This window comes from Spermophilus citellus (genome assembly GCF_964194105.1).
Source record: "Spermophilus citellus genome assembly, chromosome: 2".
Classification (NCBI taxonomy): domain Eukaryota; kingdom Metazoa; phylum Chordata; class Mammalia; order Rodentia; family Sciuridae; genus Spermophilus; species Spermophilus citellus.
Window position 1 is genome coordinate 20787281 of NC_138183.1, and position 20569 is coordinate 20807849.

The 20569-nt window shown below is 54.7% G+C and overlaps 1 protein-coding gene across 3 annotated transcripts in view; it reads right to left on the reverse strand.

Annotated features, from left to right (window-relative positions):
• Window positions 1–20569, reverse strand: part of RGS3 (regulator of G protein signaling 3) — a 97640-nt gene that overhangs the window by 44257 nt on the left and 32814 nt on the right. For 2 of the 3 annotated variants that reach the window (XM_081278945.1, XM_081278946.1), the window contains 2 exons: window positions 14363–14406; window positions 8258–8380 (listed from right to left, as the gene is read on the reverse strand). In XM_081278945.1, coding sequence (XP_081135071.1) covers window positions 8258–8380; window positions 14363–14406 — 167 coding nt within the window. Of the gene's footprint in view, window positions 1–3387; window positions 4841–8257; window positions 8381–14362; window positions 14407–20569 lie in introns of those variants that run through there. The other variant, XM_081278950.1, reaches the window with a different exon arrangement.

Genomic DNA, 20569 nt, shown 5'->3' on the forward strand with positions numbered 1-20569 from the left:
CCTCTAATTTCCAGAACATGAGAGGGTTGCACTGGGCAGCCCAATACAACATCTACTGCACACCTACTGTGGGCCAGAACAACAGCAAAAGACAAATAAAACATGGCCTCCACTTGCCGCCCCCCCCCCCAGGGGCTTGTAGTATTGCAAGAGAGAGCTCTGCTGATACACCATGCTCAGTATGAAAATCCTCTGGGAAAGCGCTACGGGGGGAGGCAGTGGCTTCTGATGCATGCCTGAGAAAGGGGTCTCGGAGGAGGTGTTAAGCCTTGAAGGTTGAGGATCGAAGCCAGCACAGACAGCACAGTGGTAAAGCAGCATCAAGCAGGAGGAAAGCCTATACATGAATGGGCACTGGGACGTTGGAGCAGGGGACATAGCCCCCTGTGGCCAGGCTCAGGGGCAAAGCAAAAGGGAAGAGCAGCCAGGAGAACATAGAGACCTGGGCTTTATTCTGAGGACAATGGCCTCCCTGATGGCTTTTAAGCAGGAGTGTGACTGCCCAGTCACCCCAGCCCTTCCCAGCTGAGATGGTCTGTGGTTGCAGAAAAGCAGCATTAGAACCGAGTCATCCAAAGCCAGGGTTCTGGAGCTGGGCTCCCTGGGTTGCAATTTGAGCCACCCACCAGCTGTGTGACCTTGGGCAAGTTTCTGAATTCCTCTGAGACTATATACTGGGCATAATGGGAGTCAATGTGAAACAGAATAATGAAGCTCATAATACCGAAGTGAGGATTAAAAGAGACACTGTGCATCAAATCTGGGCACTGTGCCTGGCTCACAGTGTGAGTGCTCATAAAATTACCTAGTGTTATCATTCTAACCTTAGACCAAGATCTGGGACCAGTTGGGAGGACGGCAGGCAGCAGACAGGCTTCAGAGACAGGCTTGGGAGAAGACAGCTGAGACAGAATAGAGGGTGAGACGAGGCTCTGTTCCTTGAGAGTGACAAAAGAATAGCAAGATGGCAGACCCCGGGAGCAAGACTGAGAAGACGGTCCACCCCCACAGCCAGACCAGCAGCCAGGGAGGGAGGAGAACCCAAGGGCATCTGGAAAGAGCTGAGCTTGTTGGAGAAAACGGTCTGCCTCTTTGAGGGAAAAGCTAAAATCCAATCCATTTGATCTCCGCTCGCCCAGGGTTGAGACCTTAAATCAGTCAATTAGCACAAAACCTAGCAGAGGGATCAGCCCAGGCAGGCCCTCCCCTTCTGTTCTCAGCTGGCTCAAGTCAAGGCCTCCAGCGGTACAGATGCTCAACCAGGCCTTCCTGCCTGGGCCCCAGGGCTGTGCCTGCGGATCCTCTTGAATGCCAGGCTCCAGAGGGGAAGGGGCATAACCCAGTCATTCCCAGTGCCCTAAGAACCCGTCTTAGGAGCTCAGTCTGCCTTTCACATCAGACTTGATTCAAATCTTTTGGGAAAAGATTGATCTTTTCAGCCTGTGCCACCCCACAGGGAAAATGAATACTGGAAGTTTCTTCTTCAATCAGCAGAGAATAAGGACTCTCATTGTACTTGTCCCCAAAGCATCCCCACAACAGCTAGCGGGGCCACAGCTTCTGACACACAGAAGCTTCCTCCTGGAGGAGGTAAATGACTTTTCTTACTTCTAATCCTGAAAGCAAATTTTTGCCTCTAGAAAGAGTGATCGATCAGACTGGAGGACTGGTTCAGTCTTAGCTTGAGGGCTGGTTGGGTCCCTTACCAGCTGTGTGACCTAAGAGAAATCACTTAACTTCTTCTCAGAGGGTTGGGCTCTCTCATCCAAGAGGCCCAGGGGACATAATGCCTGGGGACCCCAGCTGCCATTTCCAAATCTTACGTTATCACTGTGAGAAACCCTCCCACCTTGCAAATTACCTGCACCTTTACTTTGTAGAACTCTCTTGGTCCCTTGTGACAAACGAGGGCTTTGGTGGCAGAATTTAGGGAAATAAATTAAAGAATAAAACAACAAGACATACACAAATAAATGTCATTATTTCTCAAAGGTCCATGTTGTCCCAACTCCTAAAGGGGCTCAAAGACCCGGGCATGATAGCTTACAGGAGAGATGAGTGTTTCAAAAGACCCGGAGCCTGAGACCTAAGAAACCATGAAACAGGATCAGAGGGTGTGTGGGGGAACTAAAAGGGTCACTTTGTATTCAAATGACACAGATGGCCTTTTCAACAATAAATGGTTGTGCTCCCAAGCTCCCAGCTCCTGGGCCCAAGACACCAAACCAAGACAATTGGCCCATCAGGAAAGAGGCCATTGTGTGCTTCTTAGCATGATTTATGTGGTGGGGAGGGGCCGGCCACGTTTCCCGTGATTATGACTCTCAGATGTGATTTGGCTAGTTGTGCACCATCTTGAACGGCTGGGATGGACTGGGATGCTGAAGAGCGGTGGCCACCAGGTCATATTTCATCTTCTGGAGCCCATGGAGCCAAATTAATTGTTGCATCGATTCACAAGGCAGAGCAGCAATGGCACTGTGGCTCACCGCAGTCGCTGGGCAGCCCAGGCCCACCAGCAGCACAGGTCCGCTTCCCCGCCCTGGACCCGGATGGGAGCATGCTCCGCCTATGAGCTCTTCAGGACAAGCTGGAAGGCAAGCCCCGGCCGGGGGCTGGGTACTGTGTTCAGAGTCTCCATTTCTCTGTGGCCAGAGCTCCTGTCCTCTGCACCTGTCTGCTGAACAGAGCTGGGTCACCAGGCCCAGGGGAGACAAGCCTGCTGCCTTCCCAGACAGGCGATTCTCTCGTGCCTCCCATTCCCCTTAATGTCATTTTGTGAGGGAATCAAATGAAATCAAAGTGCAGCTTGCTGTCTGTGCAGACCCAGCTGCTCCCTGCTCCATTCGCCCTGTGGGCCGAGCCCTGGCTGGCAGAGGTGCTGAGTATCCCAGTGCAGGCAGCGTCTGTCTCCCTCCTGGGCAGGGGCATTAGCCTGGTCACCAGCAGATCTATCCCACCACCCAGTAGGCTGCTGATTCAGCACGTCTGCTCTTCCTTACACTGGGAAGAGGGTACGTGGAAGGTAAGGGGCATATCCTCTTCTAAGCTACCAATCTGGGGATTCAGGTGGCCACAGCAGCTGTGCACACTCACAAGGGCACAGGAACCTTCTCTAAAGACACTGACAACACAGAGACTATCCAAGGGCAGGGGCTTCTCTGGCCAGAGCCATATCTCCAGCCTCTCGGTTCCCTTTTCCTCTGCAAATGATGCTGGTCTTACACGCACCCTTTTGTACATGAGTGTTGTCCCTCAGACCTGTGACCTTGGCATAGGAAGGGGTATGAGAGCTGCCTCGCCCTGAGCTCCAGCAGGGGTTGTGGCAGGCAGCCCCCAGGATGGGCTCCCATCACTGCCCCTCAGTCAGGCTTCCTCTCACCTCGTGATAGGACAGTCTATGAGAGTCCCTGAGCCACACCCAGCCTGTAGTCCCTGACCCTTAGGAGCGCTACAGAAAGCAAACCAACCATGTCCAGAGCTGGGTTCCAGTTTCCCATGAGACCACTCAGCATAGGACGGAGGGGCTACACGGGCAATCCCTGCCAAGGTCTGGGGGCTCTGAACCTTCCCACCTTGGCCAGGCTGAGCATCACTGGTCCCACCTCCAGGAACGCTCCAGAATTCAGCCCAGGCCTGGCCAGCAGGCAGCTTTCTGAGGAAGGTTCCAAACCTCGCTCACACCACTGAGAAAACAAGATGTGCTGGAAGATAAGGGCGGGTGGTGGGGCAGGGAACCATCTCTTCTCATCCTAGAACCTGGCACTCACATGCCCACCACCCCAGTCACCCTCCAGGACAAACCATCGTCCCTCACCCAGAGGACTGAAGGGACTCCTAACTGACCTCATATGTCCTCTTGGGCCCCACTATCCACAACCTGACCTTGTAGAAATGTACCTGAGGCTCTGACTCCCTTCCTCAAAAGCCCTCCATGGCTCCCACTGTATCTAGAATGAAATCAACAAAACACTGCCTAAGTCCTGCCCAGGCTGGCCCTCACCACTAGGGGCAGCACTCCATGCTCCCATGGTAGGAGTCCTCCACAAGCTGCGCCTTCTGCCTGGACCATGCTCTCAGACCTTGGCTGGCTTATTCCTTTGCCCTCCACTTTCCTGTCCCCGCAGAGCCATCTGGACACCACGCCCTCTAGAGGCATCCGTTAGCTTCCTGCGCAGATTCTCCCATCTGTGAGCTCCTGTTGGCGGTGATTTATTTAAGGTTCCTTCCCTGCTAGGTCTAGAATCTGGATGAGAGCTGTGGCCACATCCACCTGGTTCTCCATAGTACCCCCCAAGATCCTAGCACAGAGCCTGGCACAGAGGAGATGTCCCCAGATATCCAATGAATGAACGCACGAATGTGTCCAGATGAAAACGAGTGACTGGGTAGAGGCACCTTCTGGCCGCAGAGGGTCAACCTGGTCCACCAGGGCGACCTCGGCGCAGGTGCCCAGATGCCGTTTAGTCTCCTTCTCCTTGGAGGGAATGAGCTTCCGAGTCTTCTCCACCTGGGCCTCCTGCCACCAGTCTGCACATGCGCCGGGGGCCTCTGGCGCCACTGCTCCTGTTGCCAGTCCACACATACCCTCGGGACTGCTCCCTTCAGATGACCCTAGGCCCACCATCTTGGTCCTCTGTTTTGGGTCCAGTTGAGGTGAGGTTACTGTGTGGTAGGGGACGCCCCAGAAAGGGTTAAGTTGCCAGAAGCAGAGTCCCGCCCTTGGGTTTGCTCAGCCAATCAGAGTATGTCCTGATGAGGTAAAGCTTCTATCCTGGGTAGCATTGGTGGAGTTGGCTGGCCCCATCTCCTGCTGGAGAGAGCCGTAAGGGTGGAGTTTCTGTGGAACCAGACAGAACTGGAATTAGCTCACTGTCTACTCTCAGGCCAGGCCTGCCTGGCTCCACGACCTGCCTCTGGTCCTTTCTAAGGCATTCAGACAGTCCCCAGCATCTCCGAGGCCCGTCTCTAGCTGCCCCAGCGGAGACGACAAGGTAGCACACACCTCAGCATCCCATCTGGGAGAAGGCTGGCAGCCAGAGTGGACCCAGGAGGCCTCAGTTTCCCCGCCTGGGTCCTGAAATCCAGGAGGTGGCTACCAGGAGGTGGCATGGAGCAGTCCTCACACGTGCTCAGAGCACCAGCATCGACTTCAAGAAACAAGGACCACAAAGGAACCTTCCTGATCAGACATCACTGACAAACCACGGCGAGAACGACCACAGGCGCCAGTTCACAGAGATCTTCTCCTAGGCCACTCGGCCAAGCACAATGCCAGTGTAATCCTCAGAAGGGCCCTGTTAACCCATCCACTTCACTGATGAAAAACTGAGTCTCAGAGAGGCTACGTGGCCCGCCTGAGGTCATGTCACCACTATGTTATTTTGAAGTATCTGCTGCCTTATCTGTCTCTGCCACTAGACTGTGATCTGCCAAGGACAGAGTGTGACAAATTCCTCTGTGTAGTTCCCAACATGGAGAGCAAGGCCAGTCTGTGCTGCCCTGCACCTTCTCCCTGGTCAGCCCCAGGACTGATGCAAGACTACTGTGCTCAGAAGGTTCCAGAGGCCAAGCCTAGCACCATGCAGATGGGAATGCCCCAAGAGGATTCCCTGCACGGATCATGAACAGCCACAGCCCCTGGGACCACTCTTGGATCTGCAGGCAGGGCCTTAGTGCCCAGATCACCACTCGGATGCCCTGGCCACCTCTCCCCAATCAGAAGAACTCCATAAGGACAGGGACCAGGTCTTGTTTATCTCTGTGACCCCAAAGGACCTAAACCAGCGTCAAGCACAGAGAACACATCCCTTACGTATGTTTGATTGACTAGCTCAAATAACCCACCACTGCCTCTCCCCACCAGCCCGGAACCTCGCTGGCCGCAGCGGGGACCAGCTCCGTGTTGCTCTAGATGAGAAGCGTCACAGCAGTGCTGGGGGAGCGCGTGGAGAACTCAGTGTGAGTTGTGCAGACGGAAGAAAGCTGGACGCCCTCCAGGGACAGGTAATGAGGCAAGAGAGGGGCAGAGTTCCCCAGAGGAAGGAGGTTGTAAAGCAAGAAAAAAAAAGCTGGGACAGGAGAAGAGCCACCCCACCGGTAGTTGTCAACAAAGAGCGAGCAGGAGAAAGGCAACAGAGTCCCCAGACAAGGGATGCCAAACAGCCAGCTGCTGCCGGTCTCGTTGGTCCATCCTGCCGTATGGGACCCTGCACTGTCAGGCCACAGGCACCTTAGACGTGGCCTAGAGAGCCGGTACCTGCCCTTCCACCCATAAGAGGAGATCAGGTCTGGCCTCTAAGACAGTAGGTTTCATGAGAACTGGGCCAGAAGCCGGAAGCAGAAATCTTCAGGAGACTGGATGGCCCCAGGCCCTCGGCTTTCACGATCATCACCTAGCTGGAAGTGCCCAAAAGCCACCTGACCAGTACACAGGGGACCGGCTGAGGCCATGGCGGGCAGTAGTTGATGAAGGTCACACAGCATGGGTCTCTCCTGTTCTTTGAGTCCCTCTTCCTCCCTTTCCCCATCCTTCCCAGCAAGCGTCTAGGTCATTTTCAGGGCAAATCACACTTATTAAGACTCTGAGTATGGTAGAGGCGGGTGGGGAATGTTGAACCCAGAGACGTCGGGGCCACCTCACTAGAGTGGCTCCATAAACTGCCTTGTACGGAGGGTGGGCTGGGGGAGGGTCAAGCCTGGGGTGGGGCCCGTCTCAGGCCCAGCAGGCAGTTCTGGGGATGTCCCAGAAGCTGGGTGCCTCCTCCACCTTCTCCTGCCGGCTTCTCCACTAACCACTTGTACAAAGGGCTGATGGGGCAAGGTGGCCAAACTGCTACCTACTCGAGAGGCCAGGACCTGGGGCCCAGCCAGGTTGAGCCACCTGTCAGGGTCAGCAGCTGTCTCAGATACAGTCAGCCTCCGGGTGCTTGTGACCCCACATATCGCGAGAGGCTATTACCAACATGCTCCAGAGGCAGCCAACTCTGAGGCTGAGACTCACAGACCTGTTCCCCCACAAGAGAGAAACTAAGCCCAAAGAAAAGAAAGCAGGGGACCATTCAGACATTCAGCACCCCCAGGGCTGCCCCAGTGAAGGGGGATCAGCCGGGACTCTGACTGTGGCCAACCCTGGGTCAGTGGGGCAAGACCAGCCTATAGCCCCAGACAGGTCTCTCCCCAGAAGAGGAGCCTGACAACGGGACCAGCTGGTGCCACCTGGGAGAGGGCAATGCAGTAGAGTGACTAGCCCAGGGTCACACCGCCGGTCCATGGTGGAGTGGGACTTGGGAGGCCCATGTCTTCCCACTACCCTGGTCAATGTGAAACACACCAACTCTCAAGTCCAAGATGATGAAACTCTCAGATTCTCAGTCCCTTTGGGAACAGCTGGGGATTGTCTGTCCACCAGTGACAGGAGAGGCTGCCAGGCACCTCTCCCACCTCCTGCTCACAGCCCCCTCCATGAGCCTGGGTGCGAGGCCCCCGCAGGCCTGAACACTCCCAGAAGCAACAAGTCCAGCGGGTTAACAGGCTGCAGCTCCCTCTCATTTCTCCTCTTCCCCCAAACCCAAAAGCACCCTCCTCAGCAACTCTCATGGCCAACCACACCAAGTTCCAAATGGCCAGCATGTTTAGTAAGAGAAGGGATCTGAAAACCTTACAAATGAGGGCGTAAAACTGTGCCTTATGGAGGCATCCAGGTGTCAAAGGGCCAACACGCGTCATGGTCCATCCCCAAGCCCTTGGCAGTTTCCACTGGCAGGCTCCAATCTTCCCTAGCTGGCCAGTCCCCAGCCCCCAGCAGTCCAAATTCAGCTCCACTTGGCTCTGGCCTGCACTGAACTATGATAGGTCCTGCCACAAACACGTCTGCCTTGGGCCAGTGCTAAACACCAGTGCGCTGCCCCCAGGCATGGCCTACCAACGGCAGAGGGGCCGCCTGCCTGGCAGCAGCAGGGAAGCCAGGCCAAATTAAACCTTGCCCCAGGCGGAACCCAACAGCAGAACCGAGGACTGATGGATCATGCTCAGTTTGGCTCCTCGGCTCTTCCCGAGCGATGTCACGCTCACTCGACAGACCCAAAGAAAAGCCCAAGGGGCAGACCTTCCTGCACAGGCAGCCTGCCAAGAGCTCGGTGCCCAGATCCAAGTGCCAAGCCCAGGCTGGCCCCCAGCTCAAGGCGGAGGCTCGAGGACCAGGCTGGCAGAGGGGAAGCGAGGCAGCCAGGGCCGCAGCGGCTGGCGAGGCCCTTACCTTCCTCTCCGGGGGCGACGCTGCCAGCTGTTGCTGCTTGGCGATGTTCTCCGACAGGCACCAGCACACTCTCTTCTTCTGCTCCTGCGAGTGCGCCTCCAAAGTGAATAAGCACTCTGCCTTCTGACGTCAGGGAAAACAGAGAGAGGGATGGTCAGGGCTGCTCCCTGGCTCGAGGGGCTCCCAGGCCCCAGCCCATATCTGGGCTCCAGAGGGCGAGGCTGCAACGGGGAAGGGAGCGTCTGCTAAGAGCCACAAATGCACACTAATCCCAGGTGACATCAAGGCAGCCAGAGGAGCAGGGAAACAGTTCTGGGGCCAGCTGGGGAGCTATGGGCTGGATTGTGTTGGGGGAGGGGAGGGAGGCAGTGGCTCCCAACACAGTAAAGGCCTGTGGAGAGCTGTGGGACAGGGACCAGGGACGGTGAGGTCACCCCCGGGGCAGGCAGCACAAGGCTGCAGCCGGGGAGCACTCGGGGAATCCAGAGGGCCGAGGTCTCAGGCTGACGCTGTCTGGAGCCAGGGCCTCTCTGCATCCCCCACTCAGCACACTCCTCTATCACAAGGTCAAGGTGAGATGGATGGATGTTGGATGGATGCTGAGCAGAACCAACCCAAGGAGCAACTCAAGTCCCTTTGAAAAGTGCCAGGTGGGCAGTGATGCTCCTCTGCAGCCCACCATGGCCTGGCATGTGAGCTGGGACTCTTCCCTGACTGTTGAGCCCCACTGAGGGTAGGGTCACCTTGGGCACAGCTGTCATTTAAATAAAATCCTTCTAGGAAGGCCCTTTTCACCCGGGGCCAAGACCTGTGCATGGAAGTACTGACTTCAGCAAACTCTGGCTGTGAGGAGGAACTTTCAGGAAGAGGTCAAACCCAGGCCAGCTTTGGCACAGGCCCAGGGACACTGGCCCCTGAAGCATTCAAATCATGAAAGGGGTTGGGTGGAGCCAGGAGCCCAGGGTTACCACCAGCCACCAACCAGGCAGGTGTTCTGATCAGGGCATGAAAGTGCTGACACCACCAGAATTTGGTTGTAACCTCAAAATGCTATGATGACGTGACCTCAGCCCAGGAAGCTTGGGGCATGAGCTGGAGGGAAAAGAGAAACAGGCTGTGTTTCTACCTAGTCCTTCCTCATGGAATTTGAATTCTGCCTTTGACACTTCCTAGCTACCAACCTCAGGAAAATCAAGAGTTTTCTGTAACATAGGACTGAAAATGATGTCACCTACATCCATTCCCAAGCTATTAGGAGACCAAGCTAACAAGGATGATCTCAGGTCTCCTCATGCAAAAGCTATTGTTATTATTTAATAATTTATTCATTTAGTAAGTGTTTATTGAGCACCTAATATGTATCAGGGTCTCTGCTAAGCATTGGTAATAAAAATGCAAATAAGATTGACTAAGTCCTTGTTCTCAGGTTAGGAGGTAAGGACGATAAATCATTAAATAAATGATATAATTTAAAATAGTGAAAATGTCACAGAGGTCATACTTGAGCTGGGTGGTCAGAGAAGGCTTCTAAGAAAGGCTGAACTTGAGCTGAGGCCTGATGGTTAAGAAGGAGACAGCAAGAAAAGTGTTTGAGAAGTTCTTCTGGGCAAAAGGGACAGAAAATACAAAGGCCCTGTGCTGGGGGTGTTCACTGGTATTTTCTTCTTCTTTTTAAAATTTTTTTAGTTGTTGATAGACTTTTATTTAATTAATTTATTTATATGAGGTGCTGAGAATCGAACCCAGTACCTCACACATGCCAGGCCAGTGCGCTACCGCTGAGCCCCGGCCCCAGCCTTCATAGGTATCTTCTACTAGCACATTTGGGAATTTTTTTCTCTGCCCTACATCAGATCCAACCCACAGGATACCATCCTTCAGGGTGGGGCCACCTCCTACCCTGTCCCCAGGGTGCCAGCCGTTCCTCTGCCACAGACAAGTACTCAGAAGCCGTTCTTCCTAAAAGCACCGAGAAGAGAGGGGAAGAGCCTGCTGGCTGACCTCAGAAAGGCCACTCTAACCCTCCACCTCTCACTTAACCAAGGTGCCCTCTCTTCCCACTGCAGGGGAAGGTGCAGGACTCACCCAGAAAAAGAGCGAGATTCCCCAGGAGGAAGCCCGTGGGGCAGGCGCTGACCAGAGAGGCTCAGTCTCTTTCAAATTGGAAAAAAACCACCACTTCAGAAAGCTGGCCCCGGCCTGATCCTTCCTGCCCTGCAAATTCCTTCATCTCCCACAGTCTTAATGTCCTCTTTCTGTTCTGAAGCAGGAATTTGGCCTTAATAATAATTCCTTTTATCTGATTATCAATTTTAAAAAGCGCTTTGCCATCCATGATCTTGTTTTGATCTTGGCAATTTCATGGAAGCGGAAAACTAAGCCTCAGAGTAGCTAAGGGCCTTGCTGAGTCTTGCGGCCAATGAATCCCAGAGAGAAGACCCCAAGCCTTACAGAATTATTTGCTGAGGTTTCATCTCCAGAACCTGGGGAGGCCTCACTGCCTGGCCAAGTGCCCTTGTCTGGCAGGACTGCTCTCTCTTGCAGACAAAGCCAGAAGCAGCCACAGCACCAGGCCATCAGAAGAAACTATGGGCCAATGGGTCTCCCAGCAGCGTGGGAGTTCACTGGGAGCTTTTGTACCACTATCTGCTGCTCCACGCTCCAGCAGGGCAAACCCTTCCCTGCAAAAGTATGAGAAAACTTCCCTAGGCTGGAAGGACCCCTCAGAGAGACAGGGCTACCTCCCTAATTCTGAGACAGCTTCCTCCCACCCCCCCAGCCCCCACAGGACTAAGCACCTTCCCGGAGGTGCCTCAATATTTCTTCCAATAATCATGTAAGGTAGCAGCTGTGATCATTCACTGACACCACAAGAACCACCCCTTTGGGAAGCCATGTTGCTCCACTTGGAACGGAAACCTGATCATTTGTAATGATTAAATGGGATGCTAAAAGATTCTGCTGCCAAAGCACTTAGCCCAGCGCCTCCTGCGGAATGTCCCTTGGAAAGCCATGTTTCCCTACCTGGCATGGCCACCATAGTGCCTGTGTCAGCAGCAGAGCATAGGGCTGGAACCCTCCAAAATGCTAGAGGACCCAGAAGGCTTCCTAGGTACCTCGGACAAACCCAGGCCTGGCCCGGGACAGGGGCTGGCTGTCTTAGATGGGAAAACATTTTGAGGAGCTCAAGCTTTGCAGACTGGCCTGGCCAACCGGAAGAGCCACGCTCCAGCCCCCTCCAGGGAAGCTGAATCTCCGTCTCCCTCAATCTGCCTAAAGTGGGGGCCCTCACTGCCAGTCTGTCTGCCCGCACATGTGAACCATCTCTCAGACCAGTGTGTGCTCCAAGTGCCCCAACTTGTTGGTTTCATGCCGACTTGAACTTTGCCCTCAATACCAGGCTCCAGGGTCAAGGCCGTGAGCCATGCAAAAGGCATCCTCACATAATTCACATAACCCACGGGGTGGTCAACCACGCACAGACCGCTCAACAGTACAAACCCTGAGCAAATGGCACCGGGCCCAGACCCCTGCTCTTAAACATGGCCATCCTCAAATCTAAACAGACAACCCAGCTCCTCGTGGCTTCTCTGAAACCCCCATCTTGCCTCACCTCCTTGCTCCTGGATTAATTTTACTTTGATAAAAACCAAGACCTTTGCATCTATGGCTGAAGTTTGTTCGCTTGCTTTGGCGAGCATGTTCTCACTGTTGAGTTCTCCTGACAAGTGCGTGGTGTGGGGAGGAAGGAAAGTCGCAGCTGTTCCCATTCTCCAGATGAGAACACTGAGGCTCACAGGGATTAAGTCCGTCTCAAGTCTCCTCCTGAGCCTGTGATCTGTTGTGCTTGTATCGCTGTGTAAGCGCATCACAGAAAATGTGAATTTTCTTTTTAAAAGATCAATAAATCATTTGTTGTCTCGCTAATGGAAAGTAAATGAATATGAAAAGCACTTCCTCTTGCTGTGAATCTGACAATAATAGTAGCTGCCACTCATTGGGCACTCTGTGCCAGGCTCTGTGCTAAGTGCTTTGGATGCACTGTTTCATTGAATCTCATTTAATCATTACAACCCTGCAAAGTAGGCCTCCTTGCCTTGGGACACAGAGGAGTATATAACTTGCCCAGGAAAAGGCGAAGCCAAGATTCGAATCTAAGTCCTCCTTAGTCCAAAGTGAGGGAATGGTCCCTAGCCTACATGATCATCCACCCAATGCCCCCTGTGCTCCCATGCCCGTCCTGGGCTGCATCTGACCCATGGATTTGCAGGGGCTGAGGGACACCTGTCCAGGGGACTAGACCCAGGACTAAGGACTGCTGAGGGTGACCTTCCTCTGGACTTGGAGCTGGGGAACAATCAGAAAGCTGCTACCACACAGGCAGTGGGGTCCTCTAGTGCAGAATGGAAACACCTCTCCAAACCTTGACTCATCCCCCTGGTTTCTGCTCAGGGCGCCACTTGCCCATCAGACAATGAAGAGAAGTCACTTGGTGGAAGTTCCAACTAAGACGCGAGTTTGGGGCCCTCCACGGAACCCAAAGCAGCCCTGTGGAGACTGTGCCAGCTATAGAGCAAGCAGGCGTCTGTTCTCCCTTGCATTAGACTTGCCTCTCATAAATAGCAACCCATTAGGAGAAGAGAGACTTCCAGCTGCTTGTGAGCTGCAATCTCCCAGCCCCCTGGGGTCAGATCACCTGGCACTTCACTGAAATAAAAGGCCCCAAATCAATATCCCTTCTTCACTCTTTGGAGGGCTAGGACACCACAGATCCAATGGAGCAAAAGTGCTTTTCTCTGGGAAAAACAAACCCAGCCTGGCAGGAAGCTCTCTTGGTATTAAATTAAAGGTCCTGGAGCCGCTGGAGAGAATCAGAATCCAGAATGACAGCGCTAGGGGACCAGCCTGGATCATGGCTTCTCCTGTCTGCACCCTGTGCGCTTGGCTCTGTAGAACTGGACACCCTCCGGCACTGAAGCTATTCCCTGTGTCCCGGTGGGGATGTGGCTGACCCAGGGGAGGACATCCAATGCCCTTGGGTCTGTATTCCAGGCCACTGAGTCCCCAGGTCCTTCTTGGGAGTCCCCAATTCCTTCTCAGAAGGGTATATTCCTCTTGGCCAGCCGATAGACCATGTCCCACCCCCAGGGTCTGAACAGTGTGGACTCTCCCACTAGTGTAGACAGGTTCCCAGGACTATTGGGTGAGGCAGACTTAAGGGGAGGCAGAGGGCAGGGGTGAGCCTAATGAGTCCTTCCTTAGAAATGATGCCGCCCTGCCCACACATTGGCAGAGATACAAGATCGAGAATAGAAAATTCACTGAAAATTGAAAAGAACTTGTGTGGCTCAGTGGCTCTCAATATTTTCATCACCAAGGACCTCTTTGGTTAACCCCCAGGTTTCACGATATTTTTTCTGCCAAGTCGTATCAAGCAATAAGTTGTTTGCCTAATTTTGCTCTGCACCCAAAACACCTAGCACAGAGCCTGGCACAGAGTGCCCAATGAGTGTTTTTCTGGAGCCTCCTCCCTCCTGTTCGAGGATCCCAAAATCAAGCATGTAAGCATGAGATAACCAGGAGAGTCCACCTCTCTGAGCCAGGATCCGTCCAGCCCAGACACACACACTTTGTGTTTGCTTTAGCCTGCGTTATCTGGCCCAGGGAATGGTATGATCACCTTTGGGGCCTTTGGGGCCTTTGGAAACACTGATGAGACCCTGTAGGAGTGGAGTGTAGGTGTTACTTCCTGGAAAAAGACAACCAAAAAAGGCAGGTGCAGGAGTCAGGGCAATCTCTAGAGGAAGGGCTGCTAAATAAATAAACAGAGTGAAGTGCAGCTGTCGGGCTGTGCCCTCATTATGCGAGCTGAGCAGGAGATCTCAGGAGCTGTCCTGAGTGCCATCTCGTCCACTGCTCTTTCCCACAAAGCTAAGAGACGGGGACACTGACTGCCATTCTTGTTCAACAGAGCAAGAGGCAGCCCTTCTGGATTTTCCCTGGATCGTGCAAGAGCCTTGGGGAGGCCAGCATCAGAACCCTCCTCCAGAACCTCAAGCCCCAGATCGCAGATCACTGTCCTCAAGTTCAGAGAAAGGGACTCACCTCCGCTAGATACAGCACACAGAATTTCAAGTCTTCTGAAGAACCTTTGAAAGAACAGAAAGTAAGGCTGGTGTTAGCATTGGCTGAAGAGTCTCAGCTGGGACACAGCCCAGCTGTCCCAGCTGTCTCGCCCCAAAGGCTGCAGGTGCTGCTTCCTGGGAAAAGTGGGAGCAAGAGGAAGGCACAGGGAGTAGAGCCCACTAATTAGCCAACCAGGGTGATGCACGGTTGTAAGTCGCCCATAGGTCAGCGTGAAAGGCATCCCCAGGAGAGGGACCCCGAGCACCCTTTGGGCATCCAACAGGCAGGCACACAGAGCTATCAGAGATCCCAGGAGGCCTCCTCCTTCCCGCGATCCTGCTATGAGGGGCGTGCAAGCAGCACACACACCTGGGTTTCCCTTTAAACACCCCAATTGCCTTGGCTATTCCGAAATTCAACAAGGAGCCATTTGGAACCTGGAGGCGAGGAGCTTGTTTCCCTCCAAGAAACACGGGGCCAAGGAAGGGCAATCCCCAGGCACGGGCTTTCTGAGCAGGTTTCCTGTGTGTTTTCCTGGAGCCTCCTCCCTTCTGCTCGAGGATCCCCAAATCGACCATTTACCAACCTCTGCACCTGCAGAGCGCTGGGAGGGACTGTCAGTCATTCCCTTCTCCTCCAGCAGAAGAGCCAAGGCACAAGCCCAAGGGCCCAGAGGTGACCCCCAGCTGTTGGCAAGGGTGTCCTGGAGGAGGACCTTTCTGAGCTAGAACTCAAGATGGGAAGGTGGGAACAGCCTGAGCAAGGGCGAGGACAGCGAGAAGCAGCAGCTGTGCCCAAGAGACAGTGAGTGCAGAGGAGAAGCTGCTGCCTCCTCCAGGACACCTGCGCTGGCCACCGGGCCACTCCTTAGGCCCTGGCAGCACTCCCCATTGGGACACTTGTCCGAACACAGGGTGGGGATGGGTGGAAACTCCCTGCACTTTAAGCAATCCACCTCAGCAGCAGCCCTGTCACTTTTGAGGACGCAACCATACAACAACGCTGAAAGCCCCAGAGATCTCTGGAGTGCGACAGTGCCGTGGTCCAAATGTTGCTTCAAGTGCTTTCCATGTATCAGCTCAAGAGCGGCGGGGTAGCTCAGCGGCAGAGCACTTGCCCACCATGTATCAGCCCCACCCCACCAGGACCCCAAGAGGGGGAGTCAGGGGTCAACTCGGCAGCCTGGTCCACAGCCCACCTCTCAAGGCCTACCTCGCAAACACTGGGCACAAAGCACACTCCGCAACACATACTTGAAGCAAAGAAATTGTCAAAGAACCAAAATTTGTCACAAAGAAAAGGCAGCAAGGTAAAAATAGAAATGGTGGGTCAAGCCGACTCCCTAGTAAAGCAGAGAGTGGGGCGCTGGTGGGTGAAAGCCAGGTCCCCTCCAAGCAGGAACACGGGCAGTTCTCTGGGCCCAAATCTCCTGAGGGCCAGAGCCAGACAAAAACAGCCCCGAAGTAAGTGGGGGTCTACTTCGGACTAGGAATAAATCTCCCTAATTTCCCCACTGGGGACGGGCTGGGGAGGGAGGCCGTCCTGCTTAAGAAATCATCATGTTGAAGGAAACTAACTCCGAAGCTTCTGCTGGTTCCTTGTGTTGTGGGGGGTGTGAAGACAAAAGGAGGTGGTTTCTTCCTTTTAAGAAAACACTTAACTTTCCAGAAGCAGACCTTAGTGCAGAGGCAGAGCCAAAGAGACCTATGGAGGAAGAATGATAGAAATTCGGGTTTTAGAAGCTGGCAGTGAGGACGGAAGGCTCTATGAGGAAGAGGAGTGCCCAGGCAGGAGCGAGGCTGGGGGTCCCCCGCGGAGTCTGCTGTGAAGCCAGCTCCTGCTGCCCTGACCTCCCTGCATCGCTGCAAACTTCCGCTGGAATCTGCTCCACGTCCCAGCTGGGTGCTGGCAGCACTGTGACAGAGGATGGAATCAGGGCAGCACTCAGCATGAGTCAGAGCCTCATAAAAGAACGACAAACCAAGGGAGCTTAGGGGGCTATTGGGGCCACAGAAAAGCAGGGGCAGGGGGGCTGACCCAAAGAGAGCCTCAGGGCCATGGTTTGGGTCTGGAATGTCCTCAAAAGCCCATGCGGTGGACAGGGTCCCCAAATCAGCAAGGTTCAGAGGCGGGGCTTTTAGGCAATGATTAGATCACTGGTGGGAACTCTGAACTGTCAGTGGATGGATCCATTAATCCACTGACAGCTTAATGGACCACTGAGAGGTGGGACCTATTGGAGGGAGTGGGTCACTTGGAGGGTGTGCCCTGGAAGCACTGATCTTCCCCCAGCCCCTTCCCCTCTCTGCCTGGATGCCATCATCTGAGCAGCGCCCTTCCGCCATGCCCTACTGCCACCATGCTCACCTCGGGCCCAGAGCAACGGAGTCAGCTAACCACGGACAAAATCCTCTAAAACCATGAGCCCAAATAAATCTTTCCTCCTCCTAGTTGTTCTTGCCAGGTATTTTAATCACAGCAACAAAATGTTAACACACTTCCCTCCTGGAACATTAAGACTGGCACTTGCCTCACACATGTGAGGCACTGAGTTTGATCCTCAGCACCACATAAAAACAAAAAAGACTAGGGCTTTTTGAACTACTGAGCGGTGGGACCTAGTTGGAGGAAGTAGGTCACATAAAAAGACTGGGGCTAGTGTGGAAAAGAGACTCTGAGGCAGCGTGTGCTGGGGTTTTCCTCGCAACATTCTAACTGCTTCCGCCATTTTGAAACTCAGTGGGGAGCCATTAACAGTTCCAGAGTGGGCCTCCCTTCCCAGGATGGAATGCACGGGCCTTGCAGGGCAGACCTCTAAACATGAGCTAAATGGAGCCCAGAGGGGCCTTCCTGGCCCAGGTCTGACCCCTCTGTTATTTTCCCAGAGCCTTTTCATGCCTGGCCTAAAATCCCAACTCAACCATTCACCAAATCCTCTTCACCCTCCAAAGCAGGCCAGGAGGGCTGCAGTCTCCATTCCCCAGATACACAGACCAAGGCCCAGGGAGGGGAAACAACCTGTACAGGGCACAGTGCGTCAGTGGCAGAGCTGAGATTTGACCAGGCGTCCCACCCCCAAAGCCTGTGTTCCTGACGGCTGTGTCACACTTCTGCCCTGCCACAGGTCCTTCCACCAGGCTGGGAGCTCCAGACAGGGACACGCCTCTTCCTCTGCTCTGGCCCCAATGGCGAGCACCAAGGTGAGCCCTGAGGACAGGTCAGCAAATGTCAACTGAGATTTAACTCTGAGTACTCTAGCAGCTGGGACCAAAGCCACTGAGTTCCCAAGTGAGAACCTGGCTCCTCAAGGTGGCTAGAGAGCCCATGAGTCAGCCGGACATTTCCAGGCCACGTCTGAGAGACCAGGGCAGGCCAGGAAGATACACTGTGGGCGTGATGCTGGCCGCCTGGGAGGCAGAAACACAAAGAGGAGCAGAGCCAGCAGGCGGCAGAGGCAGGAAGAGACCACAATGGGCCCCGGCTGACCGGAGATGTCCCAATTGTTAGCTCCAGCCTTCTGCCTGTTCCCATTACACTGCCATTCAGGCCTCCTGAACTCGGGGAAAGCTGGGCAGGAGGAGGCAGGCAGGCTTGAAGGGACCACCAGCCGGGAGCCAAGGGGGAGGGGAGCCACCCCCAGCTCCCAAACTGCTGCGTACTTCTGGTCTCCTTTTAGTCGTTAAGTCTGTCCCCCAACAAGCATTTGTGCGCACCCATAATGTCCCATGCCCTGGCAAGGCCCTGGGAGTGTGCCTGGCCAGCAAAAGTGAGGGCTCCTCAGACAAGTCACAAGGGAGTCCTTGGTCCCTAGGGTGGGGTGGATTCTCCACAGACACAGCCTTCTCCGGCCCCAGCCTGCAGGAAAGTCTGGATACACCCCTTCTTTACCATCTTCTCTGCCCCAAATGAATTCTGTGAATGTATTAATTTGAAAGAGACAACAAGAAGCTTAGGAGCTTCAGGTAGAGACCATTGTGCCCCCAGGGGCTGAGGCCGAGTGTGTCTCATGGCAGCCTCACCAGGCTCCTGCTCCAGCACCGAGTCTCCTGGGCCCTGGGCAGGAGGGCAGGAAATCAGGCGCCAGGACTCAGAACAGCAGGTCCTACAGCTCCAACCCTGAGAGGAGCAGAGGGGGCACTGGACCTCGGTGAACCTCTGGAGCCATCTCTGGGGGTGGCTGGGGGCACTCCAGGGCCCACTGTGACCCAGAAAGAAGTCTACACACCAGAGCACGCACCCTCGGTGCCCAGCATCATGGGGCCTTTCCTTCACCCTCAACCATTTCCCCAGAGGCTGCTCCAAACCGTGTCAGGCCTGAGGTCTGCCCAACAAATCCAGAGCACATCTTCTCCTATGCCAACCCTATGCCAGGCTCTGATATCCCTGGTCATCTCTTCTGAGGCACACTGCCTTGGCCACCCTCACTCCTCAGCCCTCTGCAGGCAGAAGTGGTCTTTAGGTTAAGGAGGCCACGCCTGCACCAGACTGTGGCTGACACACAGCTCAGCATCTGGAGAGCCCCCCTGCCTCATGACCAGGCCCCCACCACCACCCTGACCATGTGACCCTGTGAGGGATGGAGCGCACCCTTCCTCTAACTTCAAGTTTGGGGTCTGGGAGCTCCAGAGGGGAAAAAACTCCCAGTCCAGGCCCCCCAAGGGGTGGAGACAGGGCAGTCTGGGCACTGTCCATCTTCTCCCAGCACCCACGGGGGTCCCAACAGAGGGTGTCAGGACTGGAAGCTAACCCAAAAGCCTGGCCCACCCCTTGTTTCACAGTCAGAGAAGCCCATCACAGAAACGGGAGTGAGGCAGCCAAAGTCACAGAACATGAGCAGCAAAGCCAGACCCCCACCTCCAGCTATGCCCTCAGCTCCTCCATCCCTTCCTCCGCCCACCCTGACCTCCACCTAAAGCTCAGCCAGTCGGAGCCCCCTTCTCTTCCCTCCCTCCCTGTATCTGGAAGCTGAGCAAACAAGGGTGCTGGGCTTGTGGCCCCAGAACTACAATAACACAGCAGAGTTGGGGTTCAGTTCTAGTCCCCCTCAGGGCGTGTCTCTGAGCTCTGCCTGCCCAGGGCACCTCAGATTCGACTGGCCTGCGCGGTCTGCAGGGGGGGATGGCAGGGGCAGCAGAGCCTGTATGCAGGGTGTGCACCAGCGCAGGGAAGCCGGGTGCCAGGGAGCAGGGAGGAGCTGGCGGGCAGCAAGGAAGCCAAGGGCAGAGTCCACTGGCGGGCATGGGGAGCACCCAGAAAGCTGGTGCCTGAGCTGAGGACGCCTCCTACCACTGGCCCTGGGTCAGGCTGAGCCAGCCTGCTCGGAGGGAGGGGCTGGCCCCAAGTGAAGTGACTTGCTTTTCTTTTCAGTGGCCACCCTGGTCAGTGAAAGCCGGAGAGGAAGAGTTGAAAGCCATTTCCCACGGGGAGGGGAGAGTGGAATTTTGTCACGGGGACACAGCGGGCTTCCAAAGAGAAAGGCCAGCCGGGGCACCCAATACGCAGGATGGGTCCACGAGCAGTCAGGAAGTTTCCCTGGAGCAAAACCCACCCAAATAGAATTCTTTCTCTGGGTCACATTTTCCCCCTGTCGCCCGTGCTCAAACAGGTCTGTTGTTGTTTTCGTGATCCAGGAGAGGAAATCGGGCCCCTCTCAGCGCAGACCTCAGGCGCCAAACCAAACTGATGGACACACACTCCCAGCTGGCTTCCCGTTCCCCGGCGGACCAGGGCACGTGGAAAGTTCTGGGTTAGAAGTCCACCCCATGTTTCTGCATGCTGCGTTCACCAGCCCCAGCCACACGCACTCCCGCTGCCCCCAGCTCTGGCCAGGGCCATGTGGCTGGCTGAGGAGGGGCCAGTAGTTACCGTCTGCAGGCAGGCACAGTGAGTGGGGTGGCAACAAGCATTTATCAGGCACCTGTTGTGGGCCAGGCACTTTGCATGAATGACCTAATTGGACCCAACAACCTTCTGAGATACTATTATTATCTTCATTTACACATGAGGAAATAGGCTCAGAGAGGTTGAATAATCTCCCAAGGTCACACCAGTAAGGATGAGCAGAACCAAGATTTCAAGATTCTGACTGAGTCCAAAGCTCTTCCATTCCGTAGCCTCCCTGGAAGATCTCTAGAATAGAACCTCCCAGAGAAACTCAAGGTCTACAGAAGGCTGGGACGGTCTAGA